The 14,213-nt window shown below is 36.5% G+C and overlaps 2 protein-coding genes across 3 annotated transcripts; one reads left to right on the top strand and one right to left on the bottom strand.

The window, feature by feature from the left end:
• Position 1: 1 nt before the first annotated feature.
• Positions 2-5,423, bottom strand: LOC105284197 (serine/arginine-rich splicing factor 2). Of its 2 annotated transcripts, XR_894827.3 has the most exons (5): positions 5,064-5,423; positions 4,326-4,469; positions 4,001-4,198; positions 3,812-3,904; positions 2-1,499 (listed from the first exon to the last, which is right to left on the bottom strand). XR_894827.3 is itself a non-coding variant. In XM_011347541.3 (4 exons), exons 1-4 carry the CDS (start codon positions 5,243-5,245, stop codon positions 3,898-3,900), a joined length of 531 nt encoding a protein of 176 aa, XP_011345843.1. In that variant the 5' UTR covers positions 5,246-5,423; the 3' UTR covers positions 1,559-3,897. The 2 variants fall into 2 exon arrangements, 1 of the variants encoding a protein (XP_011345843.1); XM_011347541.3 differs by lacking the exon at positions 2-1,499 and having other exon boundaries at positions 1,559-3,904.
• Positions 5,424-7,561: 2,138 nt separating this feature from the next.
• Positions 7,562-13,476, top strand: LOC105284192. Its single transcript, XM_020033914.2, has 4 exons — positions 7,562-8,143; positions 10,878-11,114; positions 11,217-11,603; positions 12,714-13,476. Exons 2-4 carry the CDS (start codon positions 10,881-10,883, stop codon positions 13,311-13,313), a joined length of 1,221 nt encoding a protein of 406 aa, XP_019889473.2. The 5' UTR covers positions 7,562-8,143; positions 10,878-10,880; the 3' UTR covers positions 13,314-13,476.
• Positions 13,477-14,213: the final 737 nt, after the last annotated feature.

Raw genomic sequence — 14,213 nt, 5'->3', positions numbered from 1 at the left:
ATTTTGGTATCAAATTTTATTGATTATCCTTGCATATTCCCACAATCCACCGTTGTATCTATATGATGAAATCTTGTTATTTCTAAAACATCTTGCATACGACAATGATACTTACATTAATTCGTAACGTATTTGTAGGTAGATTAATATTCACCTGAAAGAAAAACATAGATGAAACACTAAAAGAAAGTCCTTGTCAAAAAGTTGTCTCCATCTTTTCTTATTTTCTTTGGACGATGTGGCGCCGCGGGCATCTTTCACGGCCAAGCAATGTTTGCCGATTCAGTGTGTTCGGGACTGAGAAATAATGCAATGTGTAGCAACTTAATGCAAGTTAAAAGTTTCAAAACCACTTTTGACATGCATTTTAAACCTTTTTAATTTAATCCTTTATCTGCATCACTTGTCATTTTCTAAGATGCATTTACTTATAATGATTCAATAATAAAAAAAAAGTTAAAGCACGGAATTTATACTAGATACACATAAGAATCTGTCTTTCTATCAAATTTCAATTGCTTAAAAGAATTTTTTGTTTTTTGCCGATTGAAAATTGCATTGTCCTAAGTTGGACACGCAATAGAGCTGAAATATTTTACTCATATATAATGTATATATAATAATATAATATATAATAAAAATATTTGGAAAAACCATAAATATGCAACTTATCCATTTACCTGTAAATCCTATTTGCCTGTATTTGCAGGCACACATTGCAATGTAATGTCAAGCTCAACGATCGTTCGTATCTATGATTACGTTATTAAATTTAATCAATTGTATGGCAATGAAAGATCAATACTCTCTTGATATGGCAAACTGTATCGCGAAGGAACTTGAAAATCCCTCGCAAGAAATTAGGCATCTTGCTCATCCGAACTATAGCAAGCTAAACCGAATTTGTTTTCTCTCTACTAGTTCAAGCGCTGCCACTCTCCGAACACCATAATACGTAGGCTGTGATCTACCATACCGTTATTTTTTTACCGTTTATCACGTGACTCCATTTACCGATGATCGAAGGATGAATACGACGCTCTATGAATCTCAGCCGCTTCTGTTCGCGAGGTCTGGTGATGGTCTATGGTCGCGCGATGCTAGGAACCTGACATCGCGCCGGACGATGTCCGAAGAAGCCAGCAGCGGACCACCCGCGATGATTCTTAATACTTGCGATGGATTGGCATCTATCATCCCCTCTTTCTATCTTTCGCTCATTATACCGTACATCACTCTTTCTCCCCCTTTCTTTCTCGCTCTTTCACCCTGACCGCTCGCAAACCCGCTTTCAACGAACCACCAGACCACCGGAGCGCACCGGACCGGACCGGAACCGCATCGCGCCGCACCGCACCGCACCGCACCGTATCGCACCACCAACACCGCTCTCTCTCGCTACTGCAAACTGCTTACAGCCCCCTGCTACTCGGCTTACTGCTTACTCTCAGCTACCCCATCATCGGCTACACCCGCGCCACGCCACTCCTTTCCACCGCCTGTGGCACCATAAAATCACAACTTAGTTATCAGAGAACATGTGTGTCGCATCCGTGTGTGAGAGGAATAATAATTTTCTTTATTTTTTTTTAATGCAGGGATACAAGCAAAAGTAGATCAAGATAGGAATATGAGGGACACGTTGCAGTCAAAATGTTGATAGGCAAAATATTGTTAAAAATACGATTACTTCTATTTTAACATTCTGCATATAATGTGCAGAAATCAATCGTAATACACAAATGAGCAATTAGTAAAACAATAAAAATAAGAATATTTTACGAGAAATTGTGGGATTGTTAACATGCATTTTGACTGTAACGACAATCGTGCGTATTTTTATAAATGTACACGATCACATTGTATCATCCTTCGCGAGATACCTAATCCGATACCTCGCAGCAAACCACCCCCAAATCCAAGGAACTACAAGCCTCATGCCTCCTAGATTTCCAAACAAAATGTAACAATTTCAAGAATCAGCTGACCGTCAGCTTTATCGCATTATGTTACGTGATAATAATATATACACAGATGTATATATATGTATATATCTCCGTTGGCTATAAACTGTCGGAATCTTTTTATGGAGTTAAATCATCTTTCGCTTACAACGCTGTTTACACAATTGAATATAAAATTGCTGTACATACCAAACCCAAGAAAAAAATATTTTTTGCTTATATTAACCTGAAAGAATTGTGCGTTGTGCCTAGTATAAAACAAGAAATCATGTTATCTTTTGTTTGTCAGCTATGACATGTAGCGTAACGACGCTGCGTAGAGCTAACGAGAATTTATGCGATTATCCTTGCTAACGAAAGCGGAGTGAGTAATGGCCAGCTATTTTGGTAGTGCCTGAGATCTGTACCCTAGTAAAAACTATTTTACGATACAACTTGATTCTTAGCAGTTATATTTTAACTGTAATAGAAGTTTATTCTGCCGAATAAAGACCTGAACGCAAAATCTAAATGGATCGAGCGTGTTACACATTGAAATCCACATAGGAAAAACAAGGGATACGTAGACGGATCTGTCAATTCACTGCGCTTTATTACAAATGAGTCTACGGTGTGCGGACTTACATGAGCGATTGCCTATCAACGCAAAACTTACTTCTAATGTATTGTCGTGCGTGAGAGAAAACCTAAAACTTTGAATCCATTCTCAGGTCGAATTAAAGATTTTCCCCCTGCGCCTAGTACATACACCTAAAGACATTGTTGGCAAACATTATTAGCAAACGGCGAGAGAACATTGGAAATTACTCTTTCTCAATTTTTCGAAATGTCGTTCAAGGATTATTTTCTAAATTGTTTCTTCCAAAAGATTGTGCACTTCACATGTTACTTTTCTCTTTTTACTAATAAGAAAATATGAAGCATAAACAGGTGGACTAAAAAACTGGTTTTTTCTTCATATCCAATTCACTGGCGAAGATAAGATTTTAATATTCTCAATGAAGGATAAACGTCAGAACTAAAAATCATCTTTGCAATTTACCCAACTAATTTTACCCGGTGAATCAAAGTGGCAACCTGGTCAACATGTTCTTCGTTAGATAAGATAAAATATGCTCAATGCAAAACTAATGATATCTGTGCAATACAGTCGTTGTCTTGCATTCAATTTTCTTTTAGTTTTAAATGTCATTTAAGAAGTTATGCACAAACTGCAGTTGTAACTGATAATACATACGTGAATTTTCTGAGTACGTCACGCAAATGTTTATCAACAACGTTTACCAAGTGTGTACCAAGCCTTGTCGTCATAATGTTACATGATTGAAGAGTATAGATGTGCGATTTTCGAAAATATAAGAATAAAATATAGCAGAAGGCCTTTTTGCTCTCTCGTTCTATATTAATGCCAATTAAGTATAAAGCAAATGCGGTACATGTATATTTGATGGGTCTCACGTGATACATAATCTTAAGTAAAGGTAATAATGTTTTATCAACTAGAATTGCTTATTAAATTACGGAAGTGCGATCCAAAGTTAAGACCATCACGCGAGCGGGATCATGACGAATTAATTTAATCGGTAAAACGGGAACTACTTTGCTGATAATTCTTGCACAACGAAACAGCAATAGCGCGAATAAGGAAAAAGCACGTAGAAAAAAAATACATGTTATAGAGAAAACTAATCACGCCTCCGAGTTGGAGAGATATGTAATTATTAATCCACACATACGTATATTTTCATATGTATATAATATTTATAGACATATATATATGTATTCAAATGATAGAAGAACGTGTGAAGAAGCGTGCGACAGTGTTGCTATAGAAGTTGATGGAATACCTTTTTTTTTTCAAATCTCAACATAGATTATTCGGCACTCGTTGGATGCGTGCGAACTCATTGTCTTGTCTCGCTGCGATAAAAGCTCAGTCCCTAAGAAAACGTGAAAACCACACGCAATCAATCAAACAGTTTGATAATATTTATGGATTGTTGTTAGAGGTTCGAGAAAATTTCGGTAATTCTTACCTGGATTTGGAGCGACTGTCTTTCTGCCTGTCCTGAGACTTGCTGCGAGAGCGTGATTTGCCGCGTGAGCTCTTGCTGTCCGAGCGAGAGCGACTGCGGCTACGACTATAGGAGCGCCTGCGGTCTCTATCGCGGCTGCGAGACCTACTGCGAGATCGAGATCGGGATCGTCTGCGATCCCTGCTTCTGCTTCGTGATCTGACAAACACATTTAGATTTATTAATATTCATTTGTACCAATATAGAAGAAAATCGTGCGCTGACCAACAATTGCTTGATGTCTCTCTATTGAAATCTGTGAAATAAAAATATGATAACATCTTACCTGCCACGACGACGACTTCCACGACTACGATGCGGGGACGTAGGACGTCCATATCGCGCCATCTGAACACGCAGTTCCCTGCCATCTAACAATCTTCCATCCATGGCATCCAATGCATCTTCTGCGTCACGCTTATCATAAAATCTGTTGAGGAATATTAAAGCGCTTGTTTGCATTATTTTAAGAATTTGCTTCTTTAATACATTATAAAAAAAAATCAAATATCAAATAGCTTGATATATTAATTTAAATATTATAGACAAATTGTGATAATAGTAACAAAAAATTGATTAATGATTCAAAGTAGAAATAAAAAAGTGAAAAAATTAATACAAAGGTTTGCGTTATGGGAAGGTCCGTGCGGGTATTTTTGGCAAGGTTCAGATACGAAATTTCGTATTAATTCTCAATACAGAGTTTTGCGTTTGATTCGACATGGACTATTCGTCCAAGCCAGTATTATCAAGATCGACATTAACATACGTTACTGGAATCTTTGTTACGCCGATCAATTGCCACTTAAAATAAAATGCCACGTCGAAGTTTTCAACATCGTACGTTTGCACGTTTTATTATTTCGTAATATACATATTGAAGTTTTCATTTTTCGCCAAGACGGGACATCGGGCCAGCTCGAAGCATCATGACGTCAGTCGTTGGCGTCCAAGAGCCGCGGCGACCATTAAACATGCCGCGAAGCTGACGCGCGGAACGGCGCGTTGTGCCAACGAGACTTACCTGACGAACGCAAACCCGCGACTCTCGCGCGTGAAGCGATCGCGAGGGATGTAAATGTCGCCGACCTCGCCGCATCGCTCGAACACGCGTCTCAGATCTTCCGGCGTTGTTCTGTACGTAAGATTGTCGACTTTCAGGGAAACCATCCCGTCGATGCGGGGCGGTGGCCTACCGTAACTCATCCTCCCGTTTGGATACCGCGCCGACCCTCGTTGGAAGTCACGCCGAAATCTACGCGGAAACGCGTACGGAGCAACACAAGATACGAACGAACAATTCACGAACTGCGGATTACACAAAGAGAATATGGCGAATGGCCGTATCGATGATGGCGGCCAATCCCGGACGATCCCCTCCAACCCACTCCCGCGATACGTGACGTAATCAAGCGAGCGTCCGATGTTGAAATTGCGCAAATTGTATTTTCTTGTTATTCACACGTGCAAGCCATTGAAATATTAAAACTGCGATAATAAATGCATGAAATAAATGTCCAGGTGAATCATAATTTATATAGGAGGAAGAACAAAACGGTAACTCACGTTTCGCAGTGCCATCTGCATCCACTTTGTCCAGACTGAAACTCTTGGTCGCGCCACTTTTCAAGTTGACGTCGATAAAACAGTCATTTCGTGCGTAATAATTTTAGAAAAATAATAATAATTGAGCTGTTGTATCAACCGCTACTGCAAATCGCTTCTAACGTAATCTGTCGGAAAAATGGAGAAAAAAATATCAACATCACGCAAGCTTTCCTTCGACTTCGTGAACTGCCGCGGATCCAACTTTGAATTACAACATTTCCTTTCTCGAGGAAACGAAGAACAGAGACATTTCGGTTGCATAATAGGAAACCAGGTCATCCATCAAGTTTAATTAACAATAAGTTTAAGGTGATCCTGGAGTTGCTAGTGAACTATTTTTTCACTATAGCGATGGTAATTGCAGTTTCGAAAATTCTCTTTATTGCTTGTGCGGAATAAAAAATCCTTTTCCACAAACGAAGTACAGATAGAAAGAAAGTCCGCTCTACAGGACTTTATATTCAAAATGGAACAAAGTTAGAAAAGACAAATGCAAGTTTTTAACTTTTTTCCATTTTGAATATAAAGTCCTGTAGAGCGGACTTTCTTTCTATCTACACTTCATTTGTGGAAAAGGATTTTTTATTCCGCACAAGCAATAAAGAGAATTTTCGAAACTGCAATTACCATCGCTATAGTGAAAAAATAGTTCACTAGCAACTCCAGCTTCCCCTTAATTCAGAAATTAAACTAATCCAGGTAATACTGTAGCATAATATAATATAATATAATATAATCCCCATACAGCACAGAAGCTTGCACCAACATTGCAGCAACGTTGCAACGTTGCAAATTGCAATGCAACAGTACAAAGACATTGCAGAGATATATATCCGCAAAATACCAGCACACTTGTAGCAACATGACATTAATATTTCGGAAACATTGCACAATCAAAATTTCTAATTAATTACTATTAATTATAATTCATTTTATTAAAACATTGGAGTCTTCCTATCCTGACGAGATTCCTCCAAATCTATTCGACCAATGATGTGTGATGACCAGAATCTGAGCTCGGTAATATGCGCATGCGGTGTTCGTCTCTTTCGACTACCTAAAGAACATGGTGTTTGTACGACGCGAGCATCATTCTAAAAGAAAGTAGTTACGTAAAAGAAAAAGGTAAGTACTTTTTTATAATATTATGTCTAATTATAGCACTTGTGTGCTGTTAATCTTGTATCTATTAATTATAATAGAGAATCACTCTATTTGCCTATCTCACGGTTTATATCACTATAACCTCAAAATTATGGAAATTCAGTAGAAAACTGCATATTAATAGTTGTAATATTTTTAATAACTTTTTCTGTTATAGAAGCTGTTCGTGAAATACACAATCATGCCACTGATGCAGAAATTGCTGAATGCATTTCCAAGTGGCTTGCTCAAGCTCCGATTAGGATTGAGATGAAAGTATGTCATTTTACATATAATTCTATACATACTTGCAGTATGCATATTTTTATGTAATTTTATGCTAATATATGAATTTTAATTCATATTTTATTTTTACAGGCAACATACAAACAAAAACGAAGAAGATTCAATTATTTAATTAAAGGAAAAATATTTGAACATATAATTAAAGGAAAAATAATATCTCAAGAAGAGGATTTTTAAGTTTTTTTTATAAAGAACAGTTACTTTTTTATAACAAAAATAGAGAAAATGTTTATTTCATTTTTATTACTATTGTTATATTACATATAAGTGTCTATTTATGTTAATAAATAAAAATATTGAAGTTATATAAATAAAAAAATTTAAAGTATATAATAATGAATAATTATAATTATTGCAAATTCATTACATTGCAATATTATTATGACGTTTCACTGCAATGTTCCGAAAAGCGGACATTTTCACATTCCTGCAATCCCATAGCAATGCTGCGGAAGCATTTCGCAGTGAATTTGCAATGTTGCTACGTTGCGGTGGAAGATTCCTGCAATATATATGCAATCTTTGCGTGCCGTATGGGTCTTAACCGGGCAGTTTCGTGTTGGCACTTGGCGCGAGAGACACTCGTGCTTCCGCGCCAAGCAAGTCTGTTCACTCACTTAGAATGACAGCATTGTAATTCTCATCGAGAGAGATGAGAATTATTTTATTACAGCGACTTCGGTTTCGTCGAAGCAATCCGTAAATGGCTTGATGCAATCCCGCAGGTATCCCATCCATCAGTTCGAGAGTGCGTACAATGGGCCGTCCTACATTCGGACAAAATTCATCTTGCCTCTTACTTCTTATCTTCCGCTCGTCGCTTGATAATGCACGCGATGCTCGCAGAGAGGAAAGAATGGTGGCTGTGTGAATCGCCGCGGTGCGTGTCCAAGCGGTGCTCCAAGCTAGCAGCACTTTCATTGTTCCCCGAATCGCCTCGACGTGCGGAGGTGCGAGAGATCTTGCGCGCATCACCGCAAGCACACCAGCTGGTGTATCTATCGTCGTCGTCGTCGGAGGACGAGAGCGATCGGAATACCCCGCGAAGTAAGTGCGTGATCCTGTTTTCTCTTTTTTCTTCTTTTCTGGAAGAATAACGGCGACAAAATTCGCAAATTCGTGCGGCGAAAGCACAGGCGCGATGCCAAACAGAGCGGAAAGTGTCCGGAAGAGGAAAGTATATTTCGTCAACACTGCTGAGCGCTTTTTAACAATGATTTAAGCATCATGCATTATAGTATAAATCTTTCAACATTTCCTGCTTGACGGAAATGTTTTTCTATCAATTTTCCTTTAAGGATTTCCTTTGACAATCGTCGCTATCGTGATGCGGGATGTTCGAGATGTTGAAAGAATCTTATTTAATGTTAATTTAAAACGTAGAGGTGTCGCCAGGAAAAGGAGTCTCTGGCTACCTTCCTCGACTTGTTCTTCTAATTATATTATTTTAATTAAATATCCATACAGCACCGATTAATACAGAAAGCTTTCAGGAAGGTTTTAAAATCATTTCAAGATTTCACATTTCATATGCAACATTTCTCAAAGGATTCCGCAATATGTCATATGAAATGTTGCAACAGAAATGTTTCTAAAACCTACCACATGCAATAAATTTGAAAAAATGTGAATATTGTAAAAAGTAAAATTATATATATATATATATATATATATATATATATATATATACCTAGACCAAGTATTCGATTTTTAGTGAAGCTAACCAGTTGACAAAAAAATGCATTATCTTCACGTATCCTTTTTTTCTTTCAAATATAAGTGTTGGTTGAATAGAGAATTATATATCTATATATAATTCTTTCCTTTTAATCAACTATTTGGAGGAAGAAAAAGGAAAATATATAATGTAAGAATGGCTCTTTGTCAATGTGCCAACGATTCACGCTTTTTAAAGGGAAACTTGGTGAATACTTGGTTTAGCTATGTATGTGTATATCTATATATCTTATATATATAGATATATATGCATATCTATATACATCTTATATATATTATGTATTTTTTTCATTAAGCATATTTCAGAAATCATATTTATTATATTAATTAGATTGCAAATATTAAATAAAAACGTACAATAAAAATAATAAATACATTTTATATATAATTTTTATTATAACTTTTTAGTATTTGCAATCTTCTGAATACTCGTATAATAAATTGAAATATAATTTCTGAAGTATTTTCAATTGATTTTAATAAGAGCTTTGTAATTTGTGTGCAACATCATAGGAAAGTTTCAAAATTATTTCAATTAACCTTTAGTAATATATCAAAAAGATTTCAGCTATTTTAATAATCTTTCGGCAATATTTCAGAAAGGTTGCAGATTGATCTATACCTTTCAGCAACCTTTCTATAAGGTTTCGAATGCAAGTGTCGCGGATATTTTGCTATTCCGGAGTTGTCTCATAACTGTTGCAGAAACATTTTGCAATGTTTATGAGATGCTTTCATCTGTCAGATGAAATACTTCTGAAATGTTTTCGTGCTGTATGGGTATAGATACAAAAATGTATAAAAAAAATGTATTATGTATGTAAAAAAGACACAATGACAAGATCGAATCAAACATGTCGACATAATAAAGAAATTTATTCAAATCTACAAATTGCGTTTGCATCCTGAACATAAAAAAGAACAAAAATTGCAATTGTGCGCAGAATATTATCGAATAACTTATAGGATCGAAAAAAGTATCGTATTCAATCTATAATAAGATAAGATTCCAGGAATGTGTATATTTCTCATGAGATATTCAAACAGCGATCAAACAAGGAGCTGAGAAAGAATTGCTCAAGTATCGCATCTTAATGAACGCGGCCAAAATGATTAACGGAGCGCGAGAACATCAGCGGGATTCAGTATTAGCATACAAGGACGGACAATGCGATTTCGACATGGCGACGTTATGGAATTTTTTCGCACAACTTGACTAGTTTATTAGTAGAGAGCAAACTAGTAAAACAAGTCTCCCTACTAATAAATATTATCAGCAATATACAATAATGATGAAATATTCACGTCATGCGCGCGATGCAGCGATACATTGGCTAATTAGAGATGAGAAAATGTTCAACATTTCCATTAGATGCATAAATTATTTTAATTGAAATACTAGTAAACTTTGTCATTAATCATTTAATTTAAATATTAACATTAAGTGTTTTATTTAGAATTTTATGAAATTAAAATTATTATTATTATTAATTACGATTACGGATAATTAATTATGATCGACAACAAAATCTAATCGTGTAAGGATAATGTTACGAAATATTTGCAAATTTATGTTGCTTCGCCGTGTGTTGCAATTAACACTAATGAGTTCGAAATAAAAATATACTTCCTAGTTTCACACAATGCGACTGTCGCCAACGACAGGTGGAATGGAGACGCTTTCATGCTCTGTTTCGGCGATTTGAGTTCACCGAGTTTCTACAGGATATGCCTTGGGAGATATTTTAATGGTGGGACCCTAGGTAGACGAGTAAACTGTAATGGTCGTTGCATCGCTTAAAACCTAAAGTTTCACTGCACACATTAATCAAACGTCGTTTCGATGAAGATACGTTATATCTTTTCTTTATTGCTTTGTAATTCTTGTTTTTTTTTTTTTTCTTATAGAAAATCGATCGCTTAAGATTGGAAATCGTTTCTTTTAATATAAATTAATCACTCACCGCAGTATTGTGCAATTCAATAAAAAAGTTTTCTCGTACCTCTACGTAATAGACAAGAACGTAATATTATTATCACACAGGTGATGCAGTTCGAACAGTCGCCGATTTGGTTATTTATGCTTTTGTCGATTGGTTTCGCATACGCCGATATCAGCAATTGGGATGCATGTAGCGGACGGCTGGAGCGTGCTTTGGATGCCCTTCACAGGGACTCCAGCAGAAAGAACAAGTTGGACGAAGAGGAGGCTGGGATGTTGTATCAACATGAATTACGTTCCGCCCCTTTGGAAATGTCCGTTTCCCGTATGGCTGTGAAGGTATAATAATTGTTAATAATTATTAATTAAATATGTAAAAAATAGAAGTTTTATATTAGCCATTACTAGCAAACAGCTTTACAGAATTTGCATATTTTGCAGCTCCCAGATAATACGAAGGAGTCCGGACATCACTGGGCGCGAGTGGAACATTGCGTATACGAGCCCGAGCGCAACTCCCTGAGGACGCGTGTCGTGTTCAATGACCTGGCGGTGGCCGGGACAGTCTCTCTGATGCCGCGAAATCATCGTGCTCTAATTCCCGCCGAGTCTTGCAAAATGATGTTACGACTGAGACGCGCGGGTATAGATTTTCTTACGAGTCCAATCGCTCGTGGACGTGGTCAGATGCGCATACGTACGGAATCCAGCTTCTTGGAGCCCAAGTTCTCCTCGATTTACGCGTACGGTTGCCGTCCTACGCGCCTTGACAAACAGATCAAGCGACAAGACAAGTGGCCGCCGTATCATTCGACCAATAATAATAAGGTAAACCTTTATTTTACCTTTAAAGGTAAGCGTTTCCCGAAATAAAGATTTCTTGGCATCAATCTTGAAAGAAAAAGAAGAAATATACAAACGATACCCAGGCAGCACACATTGGTTTCAAAACCGTTTCATAAACGTTTTGCCGTAACGTTTCATAACCATTTTATTGAAACGTTTATTTAGCAGAAAAATGTCCAACGAAACAACGTTAGGAGAAACGTTTCAGAAACCATCAGAAAAATATTTATCAATTCTATATATCAGTGCCTCAAAGATAGACAGAGTTAAGTCACATTTGTCTAAAAAACTAGATTTTTATATTTTATGAATTACTCTCTAAATTTCGTGTAGTGGAATCTCACTCTTTTGAAACATCACTTCAAGTAATAGTGATCTCAAAAGTTTCAAAAGAAAAGAAGAAGAAAAGAGTATTGGATCGGTTTTCCGGATGGTTATTTATAAGGTGATAACACAAATGTTACTTGCGAGAACGTCACGTCCGGCCTGGCCATCTATCGGTCGCTTGGTGAATCAGAGGTGGGAATCACACACGCTTGTGTTGATTTTTGTCTCTTGTTCCATAATCGAGTACATTGAAACGTATGATGTAAAAATAATGAATACTCGCAAAGTAAGTAGAAATTACTATTTTTTCTATATTAATTATATAATTTCGAATCAATTTAATAAAATACATGTTTCGTTTCTGTGGAAAGGTGAAAAATACGTTTTTAAAATTGAGGTCCAAAAACGGTTTCTATTTAAACCGTTTCTTAAATGGTACTTTATGTTTCTTAGACATTAGATACGTCTAAGAAACATATATTAGGCTAACATGTGCTGCCTGGGTAATAAATATAGCTATAAAAAAATCGCAGAAGCAAGAGTATACAACACGATCCTTCCTAATGTTTAAATCCTTTGATATTTTTTATATTTTTGATTTGAAAATTAAGTTTGATACTAAATTAAGTTAAATTTTTAATATTAAGGCTTTAATAATTATTAAATTGAAATATATATGTTGCAGATATGTTCCACATGTTCATATTAGTATTGTTGACGGTTTTTTGTTTTTTTGTATGTTTATAATTTTCTTATTCATTACAGGTAACTCCGTCATTACCGTTATTGCCTGAAAACAATAAGTACGACGCGGCCGAACCGAGACAATTGGCAGGCAGCATTGAAGAAATGGATATACTCATACCTAACGAGAGTCGATATCCACGATACTCGCACGCTCCGGAAACGGATTTCGGCGTGTGGAGGAAGAATTCTTGGATTACCAAGCCGTCGTCACGCCAGAGACGTTCCATGACTCGGTACCGGTTCACGCGCACAGCAATTATCACGCCACAGGACTTCGTGGACGCCCTGGTGAACGGGCGCAATTCGACGAAGGAGTCTGCAAATTTCACAAAAACTCCTGATCCAACCGATGACCTTCAGCATGAAGATCCACCGAAGAACGTGTCCCGAGCAGTAAGGGAACTCACGGTAGACGACAATCGCGACAATTTGTTTCCCATAGATTCAAAAGATTTAAACAAGAGTTGGCAGTCGAAGGAGCACATCACGAGAGAGATGGAAGATGTGTTTCTGCAAGGCGCCAGCCAGGCACTGACCAGATACATCGAGCGTCAATTGCATCCGGCGATCAAGGAGACACTGATGTTGTCCATGGGTTACACCATTAGCTACGGATGAAAATGAGACCGATATTCGATAGCTCCAATGTAATATTGTAATTATGTATACTTTACATTAGTCACACCAGTCGTGATAATATTGAAACATGAAAGTATTATCTAGATATCGCTCTTCGCACCTCTTTGTCGTCCTGAAAATAATATACTTAATTTTATTGATATGCCTGAGAAATCCTTGGCTTTGGACGATTCATCTACTCATTGATTAAAATTTTTATTTATTTTGATTTATTTATAATTTTAAAATGATCTCTCTCTCTCTCTTTCTCTTCTATCCCAGGCAGCACATGTTAGCCTAATATATGTTTCTTAGACGTATCTAATGTCTAAGAAACATAAAGTACCATTTAAGAAACGGTTTAAATAGAAACCGTTTTTGGACCTCAATTTTAAAAACGTATTTTTCACGTTTCCACAGAAACGAAAAATGTATTTTATTAAATTGATTTGAAATTATATAATTAATATAGAAAAAATAGTAATTTCTACTTACTTTGCGAGTATTCATTATTTTTACATCATACGTTTCAATGTACTCGATTATGGAACAAGAGACAAAAATCAACACAAGCGTGTGTGATTCCCACCTCTGATTCACCAAGCGACCGATAGATGGCCAGGCCGGACGTGACGTTCTCGCAAGTAACATTTGTGTTATCACCTTATAAATAAACATCCGGAAAACCGATCCAATACTCTTTTCTTCTTCTTTTCTTTTGAAACTTTTGAGATCACTATTACTTGAAGTGATGTTTCAAAAGAGTGAGATTCCACTACACGAAATTTAGAGAGTAATTCATAAAATATAAAAATCTAGTTTTTTAGAAAAATGTGACTTAACTCTGTCTATCTTTGAGGCACTGATATATAGAATTGATAAATATTTTCCTGATGGTTT

This window comes from Ooceraea biroi, chromosome 4 (assembly GCF_003672135.1).
Source record: "Ooceraea biroi isolate clonal line C1 chromosome 4, Obir_v5.4, whole genome shotgun sequence".
Taxonomy (NCBI): Eukaryota; Metazoa; Arthropoda; class Insecta; order Hymenoptera; family Formicidae; genus Ooceraea; species Ooceraea biroi.
This window is presented reverse-complemented; position numbering and strand designations above follow the sequence as displayed.